The 26633-nt window shown below is 33.6% G+C and overlaps 1 protein-coding gene across 2 annotated transcripts in view; it reads right to left on the bottom strand.

Moving 5' to 3' along the window:
- The window catches only part of LOC126882333 (cytochrome P450 4C1-like), a 219510-nt gene that overhangs the window by 61378 nt on the left and 131499 nt on the right, over positions 1–26633 (bottom strand). For both annotated transcript variants that reach the window (XM_050647209.1, XM_050647210.1), the window contains 2 exons: positions 14995–15121; positions 14852–14939 (listed from right to left, as the gene is read on the bottom strand). In XM_050647209.1, the coding sequence (XP_050503166.1) occupies positions 14852–14939; positions 14995–15121 (215 nt within the window). The remainder of the gene's footprint in view (positions 1–14851; positions 14940–14994; positions 15122–26633) is intronic.

Genomic DNA, 26633 nt, shown 5'->3' with positions numbered 1-26633 from the left:
TGCTCGTGACACTTCAGCAGCCAGGGTAATGAAGCGTTTTTTTGACAGGTAATACCTATAGGAACAAATTATAACTACTTCCTGCGTAGGATCTGGCGGCCGTTTTTATTTATAAACAATTAACTGTCAAAAAATGGCATTCTCCTTTTTTTTAAATCAACGGAAAACAGTGAAACTTATGACTTTTTTAGTACAAATATTTTCGAGGTTATGGAAAAAGCTTTAAAATGACGTAATACAAAGTTTGATATACTCATTTATTTTTAATATAATTGCGAAAAAAGGTCGGATTTGCAAAAGAAAATATTTTCTCAATAACTGTTGTAAAAATTAGTGTACAGCTTGGAAATTTTTGTCATATGAGGGTTCTTTGGTGCTTAATATGTGATAAAAATTTCAAAGCGATTCATTCAATTGTTTAAATTTTATTGAAATTGTTTTTTCCAGAGAGCAATTTTTGCAATAACATAAGTAAAAAAAAATGGCCTTAGAACCATTCCACAGGTGTCAAATGAAAGAGCATGAGCTATGTTTTCAACATGGTTTAAAAAAGTGAATAAAAAATGCATTTATTAGTAATAAATAATTATGCAGAAGTATCGTCAATTTTTCTTTATAAACTTGTTCCAACAAAATTAACTTTTTTACCCTGTTTTAAGTGCACAACTACCAAGTAATGTTATCTATATCATAATTGATCAAAAATTGTAACAAATATGTATAATTTCTTATATAGCAAAATAAAAAGTTTATAAGGAAAGATTTACGATATTTTTGCATAATTATTTATTACTAATAAATGCATTTATTATTCCCTTTTTTTAATCCAAGTTGAAAATATAGCTCATGCTCTTTCATTTGACACCTGTGGAATGGTTCTAACGTCATTTTCTTCTGACATGTTATTGCAAAAAAATGCTCTCTGGGATAAAAAATTTGAATAAAATTTAAACAATTGAATGAATCGCTTTGAAATTTTTATCATATATTAACCACCAAAGAACCCTTATTTGACAAAAATTTCAAAGTCGTACACTAATTTTTACAACAGTAATTGCGATAATATTTTTTTTTGCAATTCCGACCTTTTTTCGCAATTATATTAACAATAAATGAGTATGTCAAACTTTGTAATACGTCATTTTAAAGCTTTTTCCATAATCTCGAAGACATTTGTACTAAAAAAAACCATGTTTCCCTGTTTTCCATTGATTTGAAAAAAAAAATGAAAAATGCCATTTTTTGACACTTAATTCTGGCTGTATAAGAGGAAACAGTAGCGATCAACAGGTAGCGAAAACGCGTTCCAAGATTGCGGCTGTAATTTTGAATATTTTTTCGAGATATTTGGCACACGTATTCGTAATATAATAAAGAATGGCGGTACAGAGCCCAATTTGAAAAATATATTAATATGTGTAAATTACTCTGTCATTAAAGACAATATTAAAAAAACGAGCGTGTACCGCCATTAAGAAGAACAAAAAAATACACTTTCTTCAAATAAATTTTTTATCCGATCGCGATGCCTAGATTTTGTGTCATTTTGGAACTACTAATGAAATAAAAAATTTTAGTAGTTCCAAAATTACACAAAACCTAGGGATCGGATAAAAAAGTTTATTTGAAGAAAGTGTATTTTTTGTTCTTCTTAATGGCGGTACAGGCTCGTTTTTTTAATATTGTATTTAATTACAGAGTAATTTCCACATATTAATTTATTTTTCAAATTGGGGTCTGTACCGCCATTGTTTATTATATTACGAATACGAGTGCTAAATATCTCGGAAAAATATTCAAAATTACAGCCGCAATCTTGGAACGCGTTTTTGCTACCTGTTGATCGCTACTGTATCAAGTGTCATGGAAAAACCTTATTACCCTGGACTATTACAATTACCGTCAAACCCGCTTATTAGAATATCTGTTAAAAGAATATCCCGCTTTAACGAATAGACATTTGAGGTACCGAGAAGTTTCTGCTAGCCACTAATGATCGTTTATTAGAATATACCGTTTATAGGAATACTTTTTCTTGGCACGAAGGCTATTCCGATAAGCGGGTTCGACTATATTTCCAAAACCAGATTAAATAAAACTGTCGATAGCGGGTCACCTTGTCTAAGTCCTTTTTTGACTACAAACTTTTCCGATTTGTGACTGTTTCACACTATTTCGTTGCTTGTCGTATTTAAGGTTATTTTTATCAGCTTGATTAGTTTTTCTGGTACTTTCAATTGTCTTACTGTTTCGAACATTTTTTTTTATCAATTTTATCACAAGCCTGTTTAAAATCTATGAATAGTGCATACAAAACCATTTTATGTTCGTAGCAAGTTGTTTGGATTCCTTTTATGTAAAATATTTGTTCTGTCGTCGATTTGTTATTTATGAAGCCCGCTTCGTATTGTCCTATTAGTTTTTCTGCGTATAACTCTAATATTTATCTCACAATCCTAGCAAATATCTTGTAGCACACGGCCAGCAGAGCAATATCCCTGTAATTTTGCACCATCTTTGCATCCCCTTTTTTGTGTAATGGGAATATCCAGGCTCTGGCCCACTCTTCAGGCATCTTTTCTCCTTTCCATATAAGTTCTATCAGTTCATACACCTTTTCCTGTAGTTTTCGTCCTCCTGCCTTCAGAATTTCTGCACTTATTTTATTTTGGCCTGGACTTTTATTGTTTTTTAGTTTGCTTACAACTCTTTGCACTTCGTCTTTGGTTGCTTCGGCTATTCTTATATCTGTTTGCTCTGTTCTGACTTCGTTCTCTCCCTGATCTCCTTCATCAGAGTTTAATAATGTTTCGAAATACATTTTCCATTATTTGATAACTTTCTCTGGCTCACGTACTAGCTCTTCCTCTTTTGTCTTTATGTAGCTTGTTTTACTTTGGTAACCTTTTTCTACTTTCTTTACTTCTTGAGAAAATGATCTTATTTCATTGTTTTTAAATTTTTCTTCTGTCTCTTGTAGCTTTTTTTCATTAAATTCTCTCTTTTTCTTTCTGCAACTTTTCTTTTACTGTTTTCGTACCCACCTGGTTATACTCTCTACTGTTTTTATTGTTAGGATTAGTCAAAATACGTATTCTTAACTTTTTCTTCTCTTCTGACAGCTCTGCACACTCCCTATTAAACCACTCCTTAGTTCGCGTCTGTTTTCTAATTCTAGGTATCAGTTTTCTACTTACTTCGTCTGTGATATGCTTTATTTGTTCCCACCTTTCTTCTACACCTGTGGCTTCATTTTCTGTTTCCAAGAACAATTTTTCTATCTCTTCTTGATACTTTTGCCTGATTGTTTATTTCTTCAGTTGGGTTAAGTCGTATGATTTTGTTATTTTTGCATCATTCTTCACAGTTATTTTTCCTTCTGCTTCACATGCTTTTACATTCAATTTTTACTAGAAAATGATCTGAATTACAGTCAGCTCCTCTCATACTTCTGACTTTTGTAATAAATTTTTGCATGTCGTTTTTCTATCATTATATGATCAATTTGATTAACGGTTTTTCCGTCCGGAGGTGTCCACGTACCCTATGTATCCCTTTTCGCTGCATCTGTGTATTTCTCACCACCATATTTTTTCCATTGCAAAACTTATCAGTGCAAAATAAGCAAGTTAAGTTCAAAATAAAGTTGGTTCCTTTTTTGGTAAAAAAATCATGAAAATCACTCCCTAATTAACATGCCAAATGAAATTATTCGTTACCGCTTCACAAGTTGCCTTACTTGTGTATGTATTGTTTATATAATCTGTAAGTTTCGTCGGTTCAGAGTGCTTATTTTTGATAGAGCTGTAGTTGAAAAGTCTTGAACGAGTCACTAATAATGAGTGTTGCAAATTTGGAACAGCCATATCGTAAGCAATTTTTGTCTTACAGAAAGACAAAACATCAAAAATATTGAGAGAAATAAAACCTACATTTTTTTACTCCTTGAGGTTTTTGGTATCACTAATAACTTATTAGTGATACTTAGGTTATTTAAAAAAAAATTATTTTTATCAAAATTAAAAATAAAAAAAAATTTACTTTAAAGGGATAGGCGCAAAAATTCGGCTCCAATGCTTATTGAATGTAGTCTTTTTTCGAGTCCTGAGAAAATTAATAAGTATTTTTAACAAATTTAAACGCAGTATGAAAGATAGGTACATTGTTACCGAAGGTCAAAAGTCCCTGAAAACTTCTATAATGTTTATTTTAATAAGTTATAGGGACAAAAAAGAGTGACAAGAAAATTTAGTGTGAATTTTAAGTTCAAATATCTCATTCAAACTAAACATTATGTTTATTCTAAGAGACCTCGGCCCTCGGTAATACTGTAATCTTTCATTTTGCGTTTAAATTTCTCAAAAATATTTATTAGTTTTCTCAAAATTCGAAAAAAATGAATGCATTTAAAGGCATTGGAGCCGAAATTTTGCGCATACGCCCTTAAAGGGTCCCGGACAATTGCCCGAAAACAGTTTCCCGAAAGACAATTCCCCGAATGGACAATTCCTTGAATGGACAATTCCCCGAATGGACAATTGGCCGAATAGACAATTGGCAGATAATCAATTGCCCGAAAAGAGTATTGACCGAAAAATATATTTAAATAGTTATGGATTTATATATGTAAGTTATTACTGCTTAGATTGTATTCGACCTAGCTATCTCGTTAATTGATTTATTATTATAATATATATTTTTATTCCATGTTCCCTTTATATTTTACTCAGGCTTAGGACTGGTAGCGTACCGCTGACGTTTTTATAACTTGGAATAAACATCCAATTTGTAATTTTTTCGAGATTTTTTATTTTTTTAAATTATTTTTACAGTTTATTTTATTTTTTGTTCATTTTTTTAAATTTTTTATTTTTTTGAATTTTTTTTAGTTTATTTTAATTTTTATTGATTTCTTAAAATTTATTTATGCACATGATCTTTATATGTATTTTCTATATACTAATACGATAAATTATGTGCTATTCCCCGCAAGAATTCGTAAGTGTTCGCATGGGCGTAATTGTTTACCAGACTTGCAAACCGCTCTGCACAATCTCTGTATTTTTTACATGTAGGAGGGCCTCCCAAGCTTCCTATATACTGGTCAATTTGAAGTTCATGTAAGTTCTGCTCCAGCTCAATGCCTTTAATAAATCTACGAATGTTTGGATGATCTGCATAATCTGTTGTTCAAACCCTCGATCCCATCCTTATATGGAATTGTTTGTTTTTGGTAAACTTTCTTGGACCCCATCATAACAATTTCACAGATCATGTGAAAATAAGGTCAAACGACATTGTCTACCTCTTTGTGGACGCCCGATCCAGGTATCTTCAAAATAATCAATAACTGACTGGGCTTCTGCTGTCAACACATCTTGCTCGCAAATCGTTTCAAATGCCTCCACTACGTCTGCAGTAGGAACGAATGCTAAGGCCGCCAATAATGGGAGCTTTAAAGCAAAATCTGAATCAGTTTCATATCTTCTTTTTAAGCCGTCTGACTGGATTCTTCTAAAGAGACATTGAGTGAAATGGAAAAAGAACTCACGATGTCTTGAGTCGGGATATTTTTATTTTATAGCACTTATCATACTTTGGATGTTTGTTTATTCCAAGTTCTAAACACGTCAGCGGTACAAGTGTGAAGGGAACATGGAATAAAAAAATAGATATTATAATAATAGATTAATTAAGGACATAGCTAGGTCGAACACAATCTAAGCAGTAATAACAGTACATATTTAAATAGCACGTAAGTTACCGTATTAGTATACCGGATGGTGATTCGTAAAACGAGACATAGGAAACTCAATTTAAAATTCTAAACTGTTCAATTCCTGCTTCCCTAATTATTTTACATCAAAAGTCATCAGAGAATATTTGTAGAGAATTAAAATCTGTATTAAAATCAAAAGTTAAAATTGTTCTACGATTTAAATGCATTCCAAAATTTTGAAAAATATGATACATTTCCCACAGTAGGTATGTGTGTAAAAGTTAGGCCACACGTTACTGTTTAACTGACAGTGCTCACACCATTGACTGAATAAAAAATCTTTATTATTACTACTTTCTCCGCAACTGAGGGTATCTTATCAACTGTATTATTTTTAAACAATAAATGATAAAATAAACATATTGACAGTTCAAAAATGTGAAAATAATAAGTTCATTGTGACACATTATTGCACTGTGTGTGGCCTAATTTTGGGCTGAAAAACTGAAAAATGTATTACATTTTTACAAAATTTTGGAATATGTTTAATTCGTAGAACAATTTTAACAGTTTTTTTCAATACAGATTTCAATGCTCTACAAATAATTTCTAATGTTTTTTGATGTAAAATAATTAGGGAAGCAGGAATTTAACAATTTAGAATTTTACATTGAGTTTCCTATGGCCCGTTTTCCAATTCACCACACGGTACCTATAGTGGAGTCAATGAAGGTGAATATGAGCTATTACCTCCGATTTCGTTGAACCTCCATCGATTTGAATGAAAATTGGTGAGTGGTTAGAGGATATCTCAAGGAACAAAGGTGATATGGTGCCAACTTGCGTTTTTACCATGGGGGTGGATGCCACCCCTTCTCGAGGGTGAAAATTATTTTATTGAAAATAACCCCATAATTCGATAGAGGAACAAATTCTAAGCAAAATTTATTATATAAAGTTGTTAAAATAATTCAAAACTTTTTGAGTTATTAAAGATCAAAAATTTTAATTTTTCTTGAGAAAAATTCATGTTTTTAACAGATTTTTCATCAATAACTCAATAACTATAAGTTTTTACAAAAAAGTTATTATTATCAAAATTGAAGCTAATAAAAACGAAATAAACTCCTTGCTAGAAAAACCTTTTATTGTTAACTAAAAGTGAGTTATAGGTAATTGAATGTATATTTTTTTCGGCGAGTAAAAAAATCTACGCATTCAAGCTGAAATAATGGGAAAATGATGCATTTTATAACATAAACTTATTAAACATTTGTCAAAGTACTTAAAAATATCTATCAAATGAGCCCCCGAACATGTTCATATCATTAAAATTTATGCTCCAAATTTTTTTCAAAATTTATCTTTTAAAAATATTTCCAAAAAATGTTACTGTTTTTTTTTTAATAACTCCGTTCATTTTTACGATGTCAGGTTCATCTAAAAACTATTTGAAAGTTAATTTCAAGTGATATTTCACCATGTTGAGCATAATCTTTTTTTTTTTTTTTATTTAAATTTACGTGTCTCGACAACTATGGTCATTGACACGGGAACAAAACAGTTACAATAATTGGTTACAATAGTTGGTTACAATAATTGGTTACAATATTTGCTTAAGCTACAAGTTTTAGGTACTTTTACAAAATTTATAAACATTTTATATTAAATTGTACAATTTAGAGTCTCTCAGAAAAGCAATCAGAGAGTTCATTGAATCAGGTGAACTAAGTATATCACTAAGGGTACCAATAATGTTATGTCGTCGTCGGGTGGAGCTGAAATTACTGCATTCAAGTAGGATATGTTGTATGGAAAGCCGCGTGTTGCTGCAGCTTTCACAGACTGGTGGATTTCCAGAACTCATGACGTAACCGTGCGTGAGACGAGTGTGACCTATTCTTATTCGTCTGATTATGGCTTTGTCTCTTCTTTTTTGTATGGGAATTTGCGATGGTCGAATTATTGGTTGTATTTGATGCAATTTTGATGTGCTTCTATTTCATTGATCTTGCCAATTTTCCAAAACTGATTGCTTGAAGAGATATTTGAGGTCCTGATGGAGCTGTATCTTTTCGACAGGATTATTAGGGCAATTAGCTTTTTTCGCTGCTTGGTCCGCTTTCTCGTTACCAGTAACACCTACGTGCGAAGGAACCCAGATTATGGAGACTGAGGTACCCGAAGTTAACAGCTGATGGCAGTGAGTGTGTACCTTATTGACTATTGGGTGTTGTGATCTTAAGGTTTTTAGTGAATGAATCGATGACAGTGAGTCGGTGCATATGGCTATACGTTTGCTGCTTTTTGGTGTGACTTCTAGAGCTTTATTTATTCCATATAATTCCGCTGTATGTATACTGCAGATTGTAGGTAGGCGGAATGACGCTATTGTTTCATTTGTAGTAGTAACTGCGCAACTTGTACCATGTTCATCTTTACTGGCGTCTGTGTATAAGATTGTATCAAACTTTTCCATGTCGATCATTTTATTGAACTCTTGTTTAATCATAAGGCTGGGTGTTTCCTTTTTGTCGTATCTACATAGACTAATGTTAAAACTAGGCTGCTTTCTGGTCCAAGGCGGGGTATGAGGGATACAGATCGGGGTCATATTTGAAAAATCTATGTTGTTAATTAACTGGTGTAATTTGCGGTCAATTGGGTATACAGACCTAGGTTTTTCTGTTGGATCTATTACTGTGTGTCTGGCAACAAGATTGGCAGCTGGATTTGAGGGGTTGGCAGAGACCTTTGCAAAATAATTCAGAAGGAGTCTTTGTCTCCTATCAGTCAGTGGAGGTTCATAGGCTTCGACATGGATGCCTTCAGATGGGCTAGACCTGAAAGCACCAAGACAAATACGAAGAGATGTGTTCTGAACGACGTTAAGAGAATTTAAGAGAGACTTGCATGCAGACATATAGAGTATGCTACCGTAATCAAGTTTGGACCTAATTAGAGCTTGGTAAATTCTGAGTAATACTTCCTCTTCAGATCCCCAGTGATAGTGAGCAAGGGATTTAATTATGTTTATTCTTTTTAAACAATTAGCTTTAGTGGTTTGTATATGATTTCTCCAAGACAGCCTTTTATCAAATTGCATACCTAAGATTTTATGGTTATCTACTACACGAAGCGAAGTTCCAGGTAGTTGTAAATTAGGTTGGGGAGACCTGTATTTTTTACTAAATTGGATTACTACAGATTTAGGTGGTGAAAATTTGAATCCTGTACTTTCTGACCAATTGGTAATAGACTCTAGGGTGTTTTGGAGTAACGCACATGTACTGGATGTGGTCCTACCTTGACAAAATAGAATGATATCATCAGCGTAAATAGCGTGTTGAACTGGTGCTTTTATCATAGTGCTTATGTCATTAATACAGATTAAGAATAGTGTGGTGCTAAGTATACAACCTTGAGGTAGTCCATTCTCTACAGCTTGTGTTGCAGACATTTTACCATTTATGGACACTTGAAACGTTCTATCCGTTAAAAAGTGATTAATAAATGTTGTTATATTACCTTCTAATTTGAGGTCACTAAGTTTTGCAAGAATTATTGATTTTGAGGTGGTATCGAAAGCACTCTCTATATCTAGAGCAACGGCAATTACCTCATTCTTGTTTTGCATGGCGTACGCAATTTCAGACTGAAGTGAAACCAAATTGTCCATAGTGCATCTATTTGATCTAAATCCTGACTGAAATGGATTTAGTAACTTATGTCGTTCTAAGTACCAGTTAAGACGATTATTTATCATTTTTTCTAAGACTTTACATAATGAGCAAGTTAAAGAAATGGGTCGAAATGAATTGGGTAATGCTGACATGCAGTCATTCTTTTTAATTGGAATAAAAATGGATTTTCTCCATAGCCTGGGAAACAGTTGATCTGTCCATAAAATATTGTACAGATCTAATAATTTTCTTAATGTATCTGAATGTAGTTTTTTAATAAATATTGAGGGAATGTCATCTGGCCCGGCAGCAGATTTTTTTAGAGAGCTAACAACATCATAGAGTTCGTCCAGAGTAAACGGTAGGTTAAGTGGATCAGGGTTAGATGAGGAGGACTGAGGAGGGTGCTGTTCGTCTCATGTCAATATATGGTTAATTCTGTTTTTGGATTTTTCTAAAAAATATTGTGCAAAATTATCAGAGATTTTCTGGTCGTCTGTGATAATATTATTTTCGTGGATAAGAGCGGGTATTTTATACGTTGTGTTGCGTCCATTAATTTGTTTAATTTTGTTCCATACTTGAGTTGGAGATGTGTCAGCGGTTATAGTACTGGAGAATTTAGTCCAAGATTCTCGTTTACTTTCTTTTATTACTCGTTTTGATTTGGCCTTTAGTCTCTTGAAATTAATTAAGTCCACTTCTGCTCGTGTTCTGCGAAATTTGTTTAAGGCTTTTTTGCTAGCTTTAACTGCTAGCTTGCAAGATAGGTTCCACCATGGTACAGATTTATGGGATGGATTAATAGTGTACCTTCCAACGTGTTCCTCTGCTGCTTGCAGTATGCATCTGTTAAATTCATCAACATCCGTATCAGCATTGTTTTGATAAACAATTTCGTTAACTCTATCCTTAACAGATGCGCTGAAAAGCTCCCAATTAGCTTTTGAGATATTCCATTTGCTCTTAACATAAGACGGTTTAGCTTCATTATTAGTGATGAAGATAGGGAAGTGATTGCTGTCATAGAGACTATCAAGCGTGTACCAGGTAAGAAGAGGAGCTGTTTTAGGATCACTAATGCTCAGGTCAATTGAAGAGAAGGAGCCAGACTGTATATGAAAATACGTGCTACTTCCTGTGTTTAAAAGACTAACATCATGATTAATGATAATATCTTCAATGATCTTACCCCTACCAAACGTATTTTTAGATCCCCATATAATACCATGAGCGTTAAAATCTCCAACAAGAATAAATGGAGCTGGAAGTTGGTTAATGAGATTTAAAAGTTCAGCACTGGCAAGATTATAGTTAGGGGGAATGTAAACATTGCATATGACAATTTTGTTAGGGCACCATGCAGTTACTGCTACAGCTTCTAGCGTTGTCTTTCACAAAAATTCTTGGTGAAAAACATCATTCGAGATAAAAATGGAGGATCCACCGCTGGCTCTTAAATGCGTTGTCCTAATAAAATGATAGCTAGAATAGTTTTTAAGATACGGATTGTGTGTTGTGTTAAAGTTAGTCTCTTGTAAGCAGAGAAAGTCTGGGACGTGATCTGAGATTAATTGTTGTAAGCGTTCAAGACGGGGAAAAAACACATCACAATTCCACTGAATTAATGTGAATATAATTACAGATTATTTTAAGGAATTTTGAGACTGTTGAGATAATTGAGATACGTCTGAGTTGCTGTCTTCATCGCTTACGTCATGGGACATGCTAGATACACTTTCGGCATCATCAGGTTCCAGTTGGAGTTTAATTTTTTTATTTATACGTGTTATACGATATCTAATTGCCCGTTCTTGGAGAGATGGGTACAGAAATTGTAAATTTAAGATCAAAGATTTAATATCGCTCGTAAATTTCAATGCTTCAGTGTAAGGATCGTTATTTCCAAAGGTGTTTTCAAGGAAAGCTATCAGATTATCTTGTGGAAGTATGAATGCTTCTGGTGTTTTATTGTAGGCCTCTTTTATATCCTCTTTAGTTTGTTCAGTCAATCCGGTTTCTATTGGTGGGTTTGTCCTTTGTTTCTTTCTTTTTCGCTTAATGGTTTTATCCTGCTGTATGTGGCTGGCAGGTGAAACGGGTGGAGGCATGCTAACAGTGTCATCTAGGGAACTGTTTTCATTCGTGGCCGTTGATACTTCTGAGCGACCTCGTTTAAGGCCTGGTTTTACTGCAGTAGTTGTGTCCTGTTGTGCAGTATCTGTAATAGGGGTCACGCTGGAGGTGTCTGTCGGCTGTGTGTTATCTAGTATAAGGGTTGTGTTCGTGGATAATTCGGAATTTGAATTAGAAGTTTGGGTTACATTAACAGTTGGAGGATTAGAGCATTTAGAAGCAATGTGTCCTGGTTGTTTACAGATAAAACACTCCATCTTATCTGTAGATAAAAAGATTCTGTTGTCAATACCTTCAAAAGGTATTACAATTGACGTTTGTAACTCAAAATTATCTGTATTGGAAAAAACATATACTTGGCGTCTAAAGCTAAGGATGTGAGAGTACTCATCACCTGGGATACCAGCTCTTAAAAAGGAAATCGGGGAGGCTAACTCAAGCCCAAGATTTTTAATGGCACTTTTTACTAAATCGTGCGGAACGGTTGGGGAAATATTTGATATGACAATTCTTTTCGTGGGGGAAACCAGTCTGCGAATATTTAGGGTAATGTTCCCTATCTGAATATTAGGATGCGATGTTAATAACTGTTCGACTAGATTGGAATTGGTAAGATAAATACATATCCTATTATGGGATATCCTAAAAGCAAAAGAAATTTGTTTGGGACCGATAATGTCGCCTATAGCTCTAACATAGTCATGTAATTTAAGGTTTTGATCAGCATGTAATACTACCGCTTGGGTGTGCTTTGGAAACGAAGGTTTTACTATGGATGTAACTATGGATGCATACGAAGTTGTTTGTCTAGAAGTTGCATTATCTGTAGTTTTAGACATATTTGAAGCTGAACTGTTTTGCACGTTACTGCCCATGTAGTCAGAAGCAGAAACAATATTATGAAATATAATAATTATTTGTTTAGTTTAGAATTTTGTTGATATTTACGCATTTTGCCGGCACCACTGGTAGCCGGCTAGATCACTTTTCGATGTTTATGCTAGTCCATTAATATTATTGATGTTTCTAATTAATGTAAAAAGCAAAAAACTGGATCTAATTATAGTTCCGAATAAACTAAACAAATCTAATTTAAAATGTTCAAATACGTACGTTATAATTATTGTTATCACTCTCACTGGTAAACTCGTATTTCACTGCTATTAATGAACACAGCTGCGATCGTCGATGTTTACTCGTTGAGGTACTACAATCGAATCAAGAAAGTACTTCAGCATAATCTTTTAAACCCCTTACTTTTTTAAAAATAAAAGGTTAAATGGCCCGGTTGCATGGTTTTCACAGCAAAATTTAAGATTTAAACGTTTCTATCTCGGTTATTTTTTACCCTATAGAAATAGTAAAACAGGTAAAATATTTGCCACAGAAAAAACCAAAATTTGGTTTTATATCATTTTTACGTGTATTGAGTATTTTTGGAGTTTTTATCAAAAGAATATGAAAATTACAATAGTTTTAAAAATTATGATTTTTTGAAATTATATCTTTTTTTTCAAAAATATGCATTTTATACCGGTCAAAATTATTGAAATCATTACTTATGCTAATATAAAGAAGTTCTTGTAAGGATTATTATACATTTTATTTTTTTTTTGTGGAAATCGCGTATGTTTGATTATTCACTTTTTCCTAAAAAATTCCAAAGGGTTCTCTTATTTTTATCATAACTTGCTTAATTTTGATTCCATTAACTTGTTCTTAAGCTCATTTGATAGGTATTTCGAAGTACTTTTACAAATGTTTACCAGGTATATTTTATAGATTGCATCGTTTTCCCGTTATTTAAGCTTGAATACTTAGATTTGAGTACTCGTCGAAAAAAATACACATTCAATTGTCAATAACTCACTTTGAACTAACATTAGTTTAGTTCTTTAAGTGAGGAATATATTAAATTTTTTATTATCTTCAATTTCAGTAATAATAACTTTTTTCCAAAAGCTTATAGTTTTTGAGTTATTCGTGAAAAACCGATTTAAAACATACATTTTTTTACAAAAAAATAAAATTTTTGGTCTTTAATAACTCAAAAAGTATCGAGTTATATTAATAACTTTATAAAATAAATTTTGCTTATAATTTGTCCCTCTGTCGGTTTATGGTATTATTTTTAATAAAATAATTTTCACCCCCGAGAAGGGGTGGCAGACACCCCCAGGATAAAAGCGCCATGTCACCTTTATTCCTTGAGGTATCCTCTAATTACTCACCAATTTTCAAGAAAATCGATGGAGGTTCTACGAAATCGGAGGTGAAAACCTTCAGTGACTGCACTACTATAGGAAATACATATAAAGCAATAACAACGATTTACATATATTTTTCGGTCAATTCTCTTTTCGGACAATTGTTTATATGCCAATTGTCTATTCGGGTAATTGTCCATTCAGGGAATTGTCCATTCGGGGAATTGTACATTCGGGGAATTGTCCATTCGGGGAATTGCTTTCGGGGATTTGTCTTTCGGGAAACTGTTTTCGGGTAATTGTCCTAGATCAGCCCTTAAAACCAATTTTTTTTTTCAAAAATAATCACTTTGAACCATGAAAGTTACAGATCAATACAAACAATATAAAAGTACTTCCGATAGAAGCACAAATGGGCTTCTACTGGGTCTAGAGATCTCATACATACACCATCTTTTTTTCACTTTTTTATAGGCTATATTTTTGCTAAGAATATTTTGTTTATATAAAATATTTATTTTTAATTGACGGCACCAATTGGTGCCAAAATGAGAGACCATAGGTTAAGATGTTTTGGTCATGTTCAACGTCGAGACGTTAACCACCCAATACGAAGAATAGCTGAAGTGCAGATTCCTGGAAGGAGTAGGAGAGGAAGACCAAAGAAGACCTGGGGGGAGACGATAAGGCAGGACATGTTGGTAAAGGGTATTAACATTGATATGACCCAAGATAGAATTGTGTGGAGAAAGGCAATTAGGGAAGCCTAAGCCGCATAGGGATAAGGCAAAGAGAATGATGATAAAATATTTACTTTTTGACTTATTTTCAAAAAACTGTCTAAAATCGTGTTTTTAAGGGGTGGCGGCTTAAAATTGCGCATAGTCTTGTTTTTCACTCACACCAAACGTATAAAAATAAATACACTTACATTCTGGCAGTAAGGCATCCTTATCCTATCCAACCTATCCTAATGGGGTGCTTACAAACATTTTTTGTACATGAATAGTGTTACATATTATACATGAATAGTGTTACACTTACATGAATAGTGTTACATGTTATACATTAAAAGGTTTCTAGTTTTCTAGTATGTTAGTACCTACCTTCGACAGCCAAGGCTTTATCATTTTGAAGACTGCAATTCTTTCTGGATGATTTAAGTGCAAAGTCTTTCCTCTTATTCGATATTACCTACAAGATCACGTATTATTGTCAATATTTTTTATTTTTGGTCAAAAATACTTACACTACGTAAGAAATCTTCAAAGTCTTTTAACGCTTTATCAAACTCTCTGCTTAGTGGATATAATTTCCAAGTAAATCTCAATTGATGCCAAACATGGAACGTCCTTATACTTGTTATTTCCAACACTCTAAAAAGGAACAAAAATAAATAAAAACATTTTTTTTTATCCCACAGAACGGCAGTTGTCGCCAGTGGCGCACAATTCCCCTATATGCCACACTATATACACGAAATTTTTGGATTTCTAAATCTGACTGAATTGAAAAATGTGCCAAATCCTCTCTTAAAGTTTAGGAAAAGACTCGCCCATCCATATGTCAAACATTCCTTTTTGCCAAAGGGTGTGGATTTTACCGCCTTCCCGATATAGTTTCTGTTTTTCATTCTTGTCCCCAAAACTTCCAAAAATGTCGAAAATTTAAGTCAGATCTCTGCAGCTTTTGATAGTATAGATCTTTGCCTTTCTAACGCATGTCTAATTTTAAAAATCGGTTATACCATTCAAAAGTTACCGAGCTCAGTAATTTGACTCAATTTCAATATAAAAAAGGGAAATGTTTGTATGTATGTATGTGGAAAAGATACACCTATCTGAATTTTTTTGTATGTTTCAAGAGGGGATCAGGGCCGAGTCAAAACGGGTTTAGTTAGTGAGTTTTGACCATCCATAAGCCAGCTGTAGGACTGGGTAGGTACAAAACGGCATATTTTTTAAGGGTATACAGGTTCAAAGAGAGACAGGAAAACCGCAAATACACCAAATCAATAGTGTTAAGTTAAGTTTCAAATGGGGCATAAGTGGTCAGGATCCCACACACCCAGCTCAGTATAGCCAAAAAACTAAATAACTAAAAAAATTTGATTTCTCGAAAATTACACAAAATTTCAACCTGAGAAATTGCGCCAATAACTAAGCGTTTGTAGGAGGACTCTAGACGCGTCTAACAGTGTGTACCTCATGTCTGGGAAAATTGGAATTTCTGAGTTAAAGGATCATAATTATGATCGAATATATTTACTTTGGGATAAAACGGTTTTTCAACCTCAATAATTCCTATAAAACCTTTAATTATTATACTTAACCTTACATGCATCAGATACTACCTTTGAATAAGTTTCAAACCCATATTTAGTGATCAAAATCGGTTAAGCTGTTTAGAAGTTATTGAGCTCCAAAAGTATAATCCATTTAACCATTATCGCCGAAATGGTTTATATAGTTGTAGTGGTTACGACGCTAAATTTGATCGGGCAATCCGAGTTCTTTGCCGGCCATCCCAATATTTTTCCATTCTATCTATTTCTAATAGCAAAAAATGTCGTGTACATTCGATGGACACAAAAAATTATATTGAAAAAAGTATTATAAGGATGGCTAGGATATGAACTCGGATTTTCCTATCACAAGATTAGTGTCGTAACCACTAGATCATTAGGGAGATAATGCGACAAAGGCGACCATTTATAATGCTTAACGTGTAATCCAGAAACATTACATTTAATTTCAGATATCGTGGGCTTACAACCAAAAGTATAACGCTTAACGTGTAATCGAGAAAAATTACATTCAATTTCATTTGTACATTTAATTTATAAATATCTTTGAAAAACTCCTGATACAAGAATAAAAAACAGCTAAACGCCGTAAAAATGAGTGGCGCACACAATATTCCAGCTATAGTCGGTTCGCTAAACTTAAATACAACTTTCTAGTGCTTTGAATAAGTAATTTTGCCAATTTGGTAAAATTTGCAAAAAAAAATTACTAAATAGTTAATAATTCGACACCCCCATCGAACAAGGTTGTAACTCATTTTTAGCGATTTTACAGGAGAGGCAAAAAACGACATGAATTTTTAAAAATTTGTAGCGAAATGATTAGATTCTTTTACACTAATGTGATATGATATTTATAACATTATAAGGGATTACTGTGAGATATATGTTTTGTAATTTTATTAACTATTGAAAATCTTGAGTTTGAGTGAGATACAACCTTGAGATTAAACATGAGTAGTCGTAGAAAAAGGTTGTAACTCGCCTAACAACCATTTTACACTCTCCGTGTTAAATATTTTTCCCGTTTAACTATTAAAAGGTAGTATGTTTTAAGTTATTTGCAATATAGCTAGGAGAAAATTAGTTTTTATGGATTATTTAAACAAAATATCAACTCACAATTTACACAATTTTAATTAGAAATTATAAATTTTACAATAACAATAATATTTTATCACTATAAAAAAACATGGTATAAAATATCTCAAATTTTTCGCATTTTTATTGCGTATCTCTAAATATTTAATTTTAAACAATTTTACTTTATTACTTCACTCTTTTATTATTAATATTTACTTCAAAATTAACATGTGTATCCTTAAATAGGTTAAAATTTAGAATTTGCTTCTGATTCTTTTGCTTCTGATTTGCTTCTATTTCAATTACGGATTAGGCTGGCCTGAGGCTTTGGCATATCCTATCATGGTTATCCATTGGTGTGGAGCATATAGGACTTCATGTTTTTCCGTTTTTCTATAAGGGCATGCATTGAATCACCCCCGTTTTGTGAATGTGCTATTTCAAAAAATACACGTGTAATGTTAATTTTAAACTTTTTCACTACATAGAAGTACGTAGCAAAAACTACTCTATATTTATTTTGTCCACTGCAACTATCAAAAAGGAAAAAAAACGTCCGAAAATCCTTTTTTACTTTTATTTCGATAAATTGACTTATGAGATGCGCCATATGTTTGAATACTTTATAAATTAAACATACGTGCAACAAAGTTGTAACTCATTTAAAATCCTTGTTAATCATCAAGTATAAAGAAAGTAAATATTTAACATAGGGAGTATCTAGTGTTGCTGCCTTTTTCACGCTAAAATGGCACACGTAAATTAAAATACAACTTTTTTCAATGGAGTATTAGCCAAACTATTGAGATTTAAACTATGTCGTTTATATTGGCTTGTGCGCAATTTTTTTGCTGAATTTGCCGTTCTTGAAATCTGAAAAAAGGTCTAACTTGAGTTACAACCTTGTTCGATGGGGGTGTCGAATTACTAAATAGTTAGTAATTTGGCCAATGTTGGCAAAATCGGCCAAAAACAAAAAAATTACCTACTAAAATCACTAGCCAGTTGTGTCTGAGTTTAGCGAACCGACTATACAAAAGAACTGATATGAATATTACGTGGCGCGAAAAGGGTACCCCCGTTAAGATAGGCAAAATGCCCTCACTCCCAGAATTCAATTTTTTAAATTTTTTAACGTTCTATGCAACTAAAAAATGAGATAACGCGGATTTTTAGCTCGCCACCCCCCTTACCCCTCCCCCCACAGACAAAAAGGTAGATTTTTAGATTTATTTTTTTTTAGTTGGGTTGCAATTGATTTAAAAATTTCAAAAAATTCATTCATGTATCTAAGACTTTTACAAAACATGTCCATTTTTATGGACCCGTAGGTCGAGTGTACATAACCTCAAATTTTTTTTTAACTTTTAAAGCTTATAACTTTTTCTTGGAGGGGGCTGCAGGTCCAATTTTTTTTGCATTTTGTGTATTTTATCAAAAGCTATCTTCATGATTTTTTTTAGGTTTTTCCGTCACCTGCGCCATCTTGAAAAATCCGGAAAACTATTTATTTAGGGGGTTTTTGGGGATTTTCTCCATTTTATAGACTGCAATATAGATCAACTCAAAATTTTGTTAATAGATTATGCATAATTTGAAATAACTGAGTATTTTAGGACTATCAAAAATTGGGCGAAACACTTTTAAACCCCCCAAAACCATGTTTTTTTTAAGTTATATAAGGGTTTTTGCGGGAATAATGATATTTTTTGAGATCGATACAACCTTAATATTTTTTTTTCATTTTTTTACGTTATATGTGATTAAAAAATAAGACTCATCGCATTTTTAGCCCACCACTTCCTCTCCCTGCCCCCACAAAAACGTAAATTTTTTATTTTTTATTTAGTTAAAGTTCTGTAAGGGTTTTTGCGGGTCTAATCATATTTTTTGAGGTCGATACAGCCTGAATATATTTTTTATTTTTTTACGTTCTATGTGATTAAAAAATTAGGACTAACCGCAATTTTAGCCCACTTCCCCTATTACCCCTACCCCACAGCCAAAAACGTAAATTTTTCGATTTTATTTTTTTTTAAGTTGGCTTTGCAATTAAATCTCAAATGTTGTTCTAAAGCTATTTCTTTGTGGCATTTTTTAATTAACTGTTCTAAAGACGTCCGTGGTGGACTTCGAAACGTTAATAACATCATTTTTTAGTTAAATTGTGGCTTATTTCCCATTTAGAATAGTTAATAATTATTCAATTATAAATTACAAAATGTACATTTTAATATATCATACTTCTTGTAGTTTTGTGAATCAAAACATTTTGTTCCTTGTTCATTAGTTTGTATTTAGTAGGTACCCTAATATTACCTTACATTATACATATTCTAATTATTCAAACATGTGCGTGTACCATCTACATAACCTATATGTATCTCTGCCTATAATGTCATTTTGCTTCACGTTCACTGCCACATAAAACACCATAAAAAGAATGAGGAAAATATTACCAAAGAATATATAGCTCCGTATAGGTATATTCATAGAGTATTCGGAGAGTTATATTCGTTGGTATTACACTTAACAGTTCTAAAGTCTTCATCGCTGTCTTCGTCTATTACAGGTATAACATCTGTATTGTCAAAGAGTTTTGCAAGATATTCTGCTGGCTTGATGATTTTTGTAGAATATCTTCCATGCCATAAATATTATATTATGGCAGCTACATGCGAACAACAGAACAGCCTATGGTTATGTTGCCGTTTGCGCAACTCGCATCTACAAGATATATACAAGACATAGATATCTATCGTTTAATGTTTTCCAAACCATCTACATTTGGCTCATAATGCAAATAGTCCACGATGTATGCTTGTCCCCGTTAGGTAAATTATTCCGGTTCGTTTTTTTGCACAAACTTACTCAAAAACAGGTCCTTTAAACAAATTCACAAGGTGCCGCTGTACCGCGGTCGGAAAATTGTTTAAACAATTTTTTAAACGAATTCAAAAGATCAATTTTTTCACTTCGGACAAATCTGTTTTAGATTCTCTGGATCAACCTGATCAAAAAAGGTCTCTTGCCATCTTGCTCTAAAATTGACTGTTGTCGAGTTACACGCGATTTAAAATTTGAAAAACACGAAAATGGCCATTTTCAAGGCTTAATAACTCGATTAAAAATTATTATTAGGAAAGTCAGAAAGTGACCAAATCAAAGTTTAAAGCCCCCCTACAAGAGCCTGAAGAAAATTTTGTCATTATTTTATTACTAACTATTAATTTTAATAATTAAAAATGAGCGCTAAGCACGTATTGAGGCGGCCGTCCGCGAGAGAGATGTACAATTCATTGGACGTTTTAAAAAAATATCGATAAAACAAGTATCGATCGAAGTCAAAAATACGTTTTAAAAAAATAAAAAAGGAATTTTAAGGTATTATGTGTACACTTGACCTACGGATCTATAAAAAATAGATATGTTTTGTAGAAGTCTCATAAAATTTTTAAATTAATTGCAACTTAACTAAATAAAAAATAGAAGAATTGACGTTTTTGTGGGGGCAGCGGGAAAGGGTGGTGGGCTAAAAATGCGATGAGTCTTATTTTTTAATCACATATAAAGTAAAAAAATTAAAAAAAAATATTTAGGCTGTATTGATCTCAAAAAATATCATTAAGCCGGCAAAAACCCTTACATAACTTAAAAAAAAAACATGGTTTTTGTGGGGTTTAATCGTGTTTTGCCCAATTTTTGAGAGTCCTAAACTACTCAGTTATTTCAAATTATACATAATCTATTAACAAAACCTTGAGTTGATCTATGTTGCAGTCTATAAAATGGAGAAAATCCCCAAAAACCCCTAAAAAAACAGTTTTCCGGATTTTTCAAGATGGCGCAGGTGACGGAAAAATCTAAAAAAAATCATAGAGATAGCTTTGATAAAATACATGAAATCCAAAAATATTGGGCCTGCAGCCCCCTCCAAGAAAAAGTTATAAGCTTTAAAAAGTTGAAAAATTTTTTGAGGTTATGTACACTCGACCTACGGGTCCATAAAAAATGGACATGTTTTGTAAAAGTCTTAGATACATGAATGAATTTTTTGAAATTTTTAAATCAATTGCAACCCAACTAAAAAAAATTAAATCTAAAAATTTACGAAATGCCATTTCGTTCGTTGCAATTCCGGACTGCACGCTGGGGTTTGTTTTGGTTGGATCAGGGAGAGCAGCATATGTGCCTCCTGATGAGAGACTAATAAGTTTCGAAACCGGTAGAGGTGCTTGCGGCACTCTCTGATTGGACTGGAATATGGTTCGGCTGTATTTTCGTTTTGCAACGAAATTGAAAATGGTTATTCATTTTTTATTTACATTTACTCTGTGTGGAGTATGAAGGGAACCAGTCTCGTTGGAACTTTACCGCGCTGAGCAGATGGGACGTGAATTGTAAATTGTAGAATTCCCTCATCTTCCTTAGTCTCAGCATCCGTATGGCTTGCAAATTGTAGAAGCCTCGGAGGTGTAACCAGAGAAGGTTCCCATTGTTTTCATTCAGGTGGGATATGCTATATGCCATTAGAGTGAAAACTTAGTCTTTTGCTAGCAGTTGCCGCTAGGGCATCTATGCCATTTCGTTCGTTGCAATTCGGGATTGCACGCTGGGGTTTGTTTTGGTTGGATCAGGGAGAGCAGCATATGTGCCTCCTGATGAGAGACTAATAAGTTTCGAAACCGGTAGAGGTGCTTGCGGCACTCTCTGATTGGACTGGAATATGGTTCGGCTGTATTTTCGTTTTGCAACGAAATTGAAAATGGTTATTCATTTTTTATTTACATTTACTCTGTGTGGAGTATGAAGGGAACCAGTCTCGTTGGAACTTTACCGCGCTGAGCAGATGGGACGTGAATTGTAAATTGTAGAATTCCCTCATCTTCCTTAGTCTCAGCATCCGTATGGCTTGCAAATTGTAGAAGCCTCGGAGGTGTAACCAGAGAAGGTTCCCATTGTTTTCATTCTGGTGGGATATGCTATATGCCATTAGAGTGAAAACTTAGTCTTTTGCTAGCAGTTGCCGCTAGGGCATCTATGCCATTTCGTTCGTTGCAATTCGGGACTGCACGCTGGGGTTTGTTTTGGTTGGATCAGGGAGAGCAGCATATGTGCCTCCTGATGAAAGACTAATAAGTTTCGAAACCGGTAGAGGTGCTTGCGGCACTCTCTGATTGGACTGGAATATGGTTCGGCTGTATTTTCGTTTTGCAACGAAATTGAAAATGGTTATTCATTTTTTATTTACATTTACTCTGTGTGGAGTATGAAGGGAACCAGTCTCGTTGGAACTTTACCGCGCTGAGCAGATGGGACGTGAATTGTAAATTGTAGAATTCCCTCATCTTCCTTAGTCTCAGCATCCGCATGGCTTGCAAATTGTAGAAGCCTCGGAGTTGTAACCAGAGAAGGTTCCCATTGTTTTCATTCTGGTGGGATATGCTATATGCCATTAGAGTGAAAACTTAGTCTTTTGCTAGCAGTTGCCGCTAGGGCATCTATGCCATTTCGTTCGTTGCAATTCGGGACTGCACGCTGGGGTTTGTTTTGGTTGGATCAGGGAGAGCAGCATATGTGCTTCCTGATGAGAGACTAATAAGTTTCGAAACCGGTAGAGGTGCTTGCGGCACTCTCTGATTGGACTGGAATATGGTTCGGCTGTATTTTCGTTTTGCAACGAAATTGAAAATGGTTATTCATTTTTCTAAAAATTTACCTTTTTGGCTGTGGGGGGAGGGGTAAGGGGGGTGACGAGCTAAAAATCCGCGTTATCTCATTTTTTAATTGCATAGAACGTAAAAAAATTTAAAAAATTGAATTCTGGGAGTGAGGTTAACGGGGGGTACCCTTTATTATTTTTATAACAAAATCAATGGGAAAATCCCAGTAGCTGGCTGTATACCATAATTAATAAATCATACAGAAGTAAAAACTTCGTTTGTAAAATGGTATAAAAAAAGGTTTATTAAAAACCATTAAAAGTCATCCAAAAGGATTCGCAAAAAATTTTTCGATCTAGATCAGATCATCTTCACTGCGTTCTGCTTAGTACATGAAACTAGCAACCTCATGAAATTGGTAACATCGAGAAATATGGTGTACATGATAACTATATAATATTTATAGCGACTCCAAGGACACATAGGACTAGTTGGTCTGTGTCCATTGAACTGGCAAGAACCACAAGCTTTTTATCGAGCGGGGAACCATGTTGCCCTTTGAGCACTCCTAACACATTTAATCTTTTAACATCGACTTGGAGTCGTTATAAATATTATATAGTTATCATGTAAACCATATTTCTCGATGTTACCAATTTCATAAGGTTGCTAGTTTCATGTACTAAGCAGAACGCACTGAAGATGATCTGATCTAGATCGAAAAGGTTTTGCGAATCCTTTTGATTGACTTTTATGCCCGGTTGCACCAACAGATCTTAAGCTTAAGTCGATAATATCATAAGAATTAATATAATATAATTATAATATATTACAATAAGGATACCATAATATAATAATAGATATAATTAATAATAAGGTAAGAATCTAAAATTATGGTGCAACGTTAGTGATACTCGAGGAGGCCCTATCTATATGTAGAGCTTAGCTAAGCTGGAGCTTAAGATCTGTTGGTGCAACCAGGCATTAATGGTTTTTAATAAACTTTTTTCTACCATTGTACAAACAAAGTTTTTACTTCTGTATGATTTATTATTTTTAAGTTTATTGAAAATAAAATTCTAGTTTTATTTTGAAAGATTTTTTCATAATATTTGCTAAAATTGAAGTAAAACGTGCCACAAAAGAACTTCAAAATGCAAACTGTATCAAATTTACTCTTTTGTGGCGCGTTTTACTTCAAATTTAGCAAAAATATTATTGAAAAATCTTTCAAAACAAAACAAGAATTTTATTTTGGGCAGTCAATGAGGGTATTTGGCTCCGAATTCCATCCTACTACATCAATTTACTGGATATTTTCAAAATAAGTAGAAAAGAGCACAATAAATAAAGTCTACCCTATGCCGATGTGCGCTTTTATCTTGGGGGTGGTTCCCACCCCTTCTCGGGGTGGAAAATTGTTTGGTTAAAATAGCCACTTACGTGGCTAGAGAACCTAATTTTAAGCGAAAACTTTTCTATATTTTTTTTTGAAAACTCAATACTTTTTGAGTTATGCGTGGTTGAAAATTTGCCATTTTCATTGAAAAATGACACCTTAGCGGAAGTTTTTTTTAATTACCTTAAAAAATATGCATCTAACGAAAAAACTATATAAAATACTTTTGTAGCTCATAAAAAAACAAAGAGATTCTTTCCTTCATAATTCTTCTAATTTAATACAAGAAAGATATGGTAGGTGAGAAAAGTTTGTTCTTTTGGTGGATGCTCAAATCGGTGTATTTAACTTGAAATATCAGAGAAACGGTCAATTTTAGGTGTATAATGATACTAATACGTTTCGTAGTACTTGAAAAGAACTTTAAAATGAATAATATTATATGTCGATTACATTCTAACCAAGTGAAATATGCAGTTTGATCTCAACAGTTGAAGTGTATACAGTTCTCTGTGTGATCGGTCCGTATAGTGTTTCGAGTGTTAAGTTTTGAGAAATGGCGAGTGTTAATGGCAAAGACCCTCCCGATAGAGGAAGGACAACAAAGATTAACAATGATATGGAGCTAGACGAATATGAAAAACAAACCACAAATACAATTGCAAGTCAAAATCAACAAGTTCCACAGCCACAGGTAGTAGTAAAAACAAATAACAACAACTTTTTTCCCAGCAATCAGGTAAGCGACAACAATATTATTAAAATAGGCCAGTCAATAATTTCACAACCTAAAAATAAATATAATCGCGGAGACCAAGGTCCGTATTTTGTATTTTTGCAGAATACTGATGGAAACAACGATCAGTTGCATCGCATTGCGACCGCGCGTATGATTTTGCATGCTGAACCCTCAATTAAAGATAGTATAGTGAACATTAATATTATTGGTAGAAATAAGGTCAGAATAGAATGCAATTCCTATGAGAGCGCGAACATTTTAGTAGAGAGTAAAAATTTAATAGAGAAAAAATACGACTTATACATTCCAAACTTTTTTTTACAAGATAGCGGAGTAATAAAAGGTGTTGTTAAAGAAATAACTGAAACTGAATTAAAAAACATTATTGTAGCTAGATAGGGAAATTTTAAAGTTTTAAATGTTAAAAGGATGCTTAGAAAATTAAACGATGAACGGGTAGAGACGGGTACTATAGTAGTGACGTTCAGGGGCCAAATGATACCACAACAGGTAATCATAGAGAAGATGATTTATCAAGTAGAACCATATACAGGGTGATTCATTAAGAATGTCCAATCTCAGAGTTATAGATTCTAGACCTAAAAATATTAAGATTCAACCCAAATCATTTAAATAAAGTATGGCTGGTTACTGACTTACAGGGTGTTTTATTTAAAAATTTATTAATTATTTTTATCCGTACGTTAAAACTATTTCACGTATCCTTATTATACTTGGCATAAAGTGTAGGTACTGTACACTGGTGTCTGAAAGAGAACCTCTCCGTGAACCCTTCTAAAACTAAACTGGTAGCCTTTACAAATAAGAGGAAGCTTACTGGACTGAGTGAGCTGAAATTATTTGGAGAAGTACTGGAAAGAACCAATGAGGTTAAGTATCTAGGGGTAACGCTGGATTCGAAACTCAATTGGAATACTCATATTACCAATATAACCAATAGGGCTAAGCGACTCTTCTGGAACTGCAGACGAGTTGTAGGTAAAACCTGGGAATTGAAACCAATGGTGGTATGTTGGTTGTACACATCAGTGATACGACCGACAGTCACTTATGGGTCAGTACTCTGGTGGAGAAAGACGGCTTTGCAATCTTGTGACCACCCTCACCACCCTACAGAGATAAGCGCTTCTAAATATAACAGGAGCCTTGAATAGTACAGGAACGGCTTCACTAGAGGCTATCACAGGTCTCCCTCCGCTGGAAATATATATTTCGGCGGTAGCCTTTATGACCATCCTGAAACTCAAAGCAAACAATACTTGGAGGCCACATTATATATTGAATAGCCACACAAACATTACTGGGACTATACTTGAGGAATCCATCCTTATGATGAACTCAGATATGATGACACCAGAACTAATCTTCACTGAGAAGATTAACACAATGGTACCATCTAAAGAACAAAAAGTCCCAAACATTAATGGGGACTTAATATGGTTCACTGATGGATCTAAAACTGCCCATGGTACTGGATCAGGAGTCTTTGGGCAAACATGTAACTATAATAAATCTTACAGCCTAGGTAAACACACAACGGTGTTCCAGGCTGAAGTTTTTGCTTTGGTGGCCTGCATTGATGAAATCATTGATGAAGACCCTAAAGCTAAGAGAATCAACATTTACACAGATAGCCAATCGACTATTCTGGCTATAAAGAACCCTCTCACCAAATCAA

This window comes from Diabrotica virgifera, chromosome 3 (genome assembly GCF_917563875.1).
Source record: "Diabrotica virgifera virgifera chromosome 3, PGI_DIABVI_V3a".
Lineage (NCBI taxonomy): Eukaryota > Metazoa > Arthropoda > Insecta > Coleoptera > Chrysomelidae > Diabrotica > Diabrotica virgifera.
This window is presented reverse-complemented; position numbering and strand designations above follow the sequence as displayed.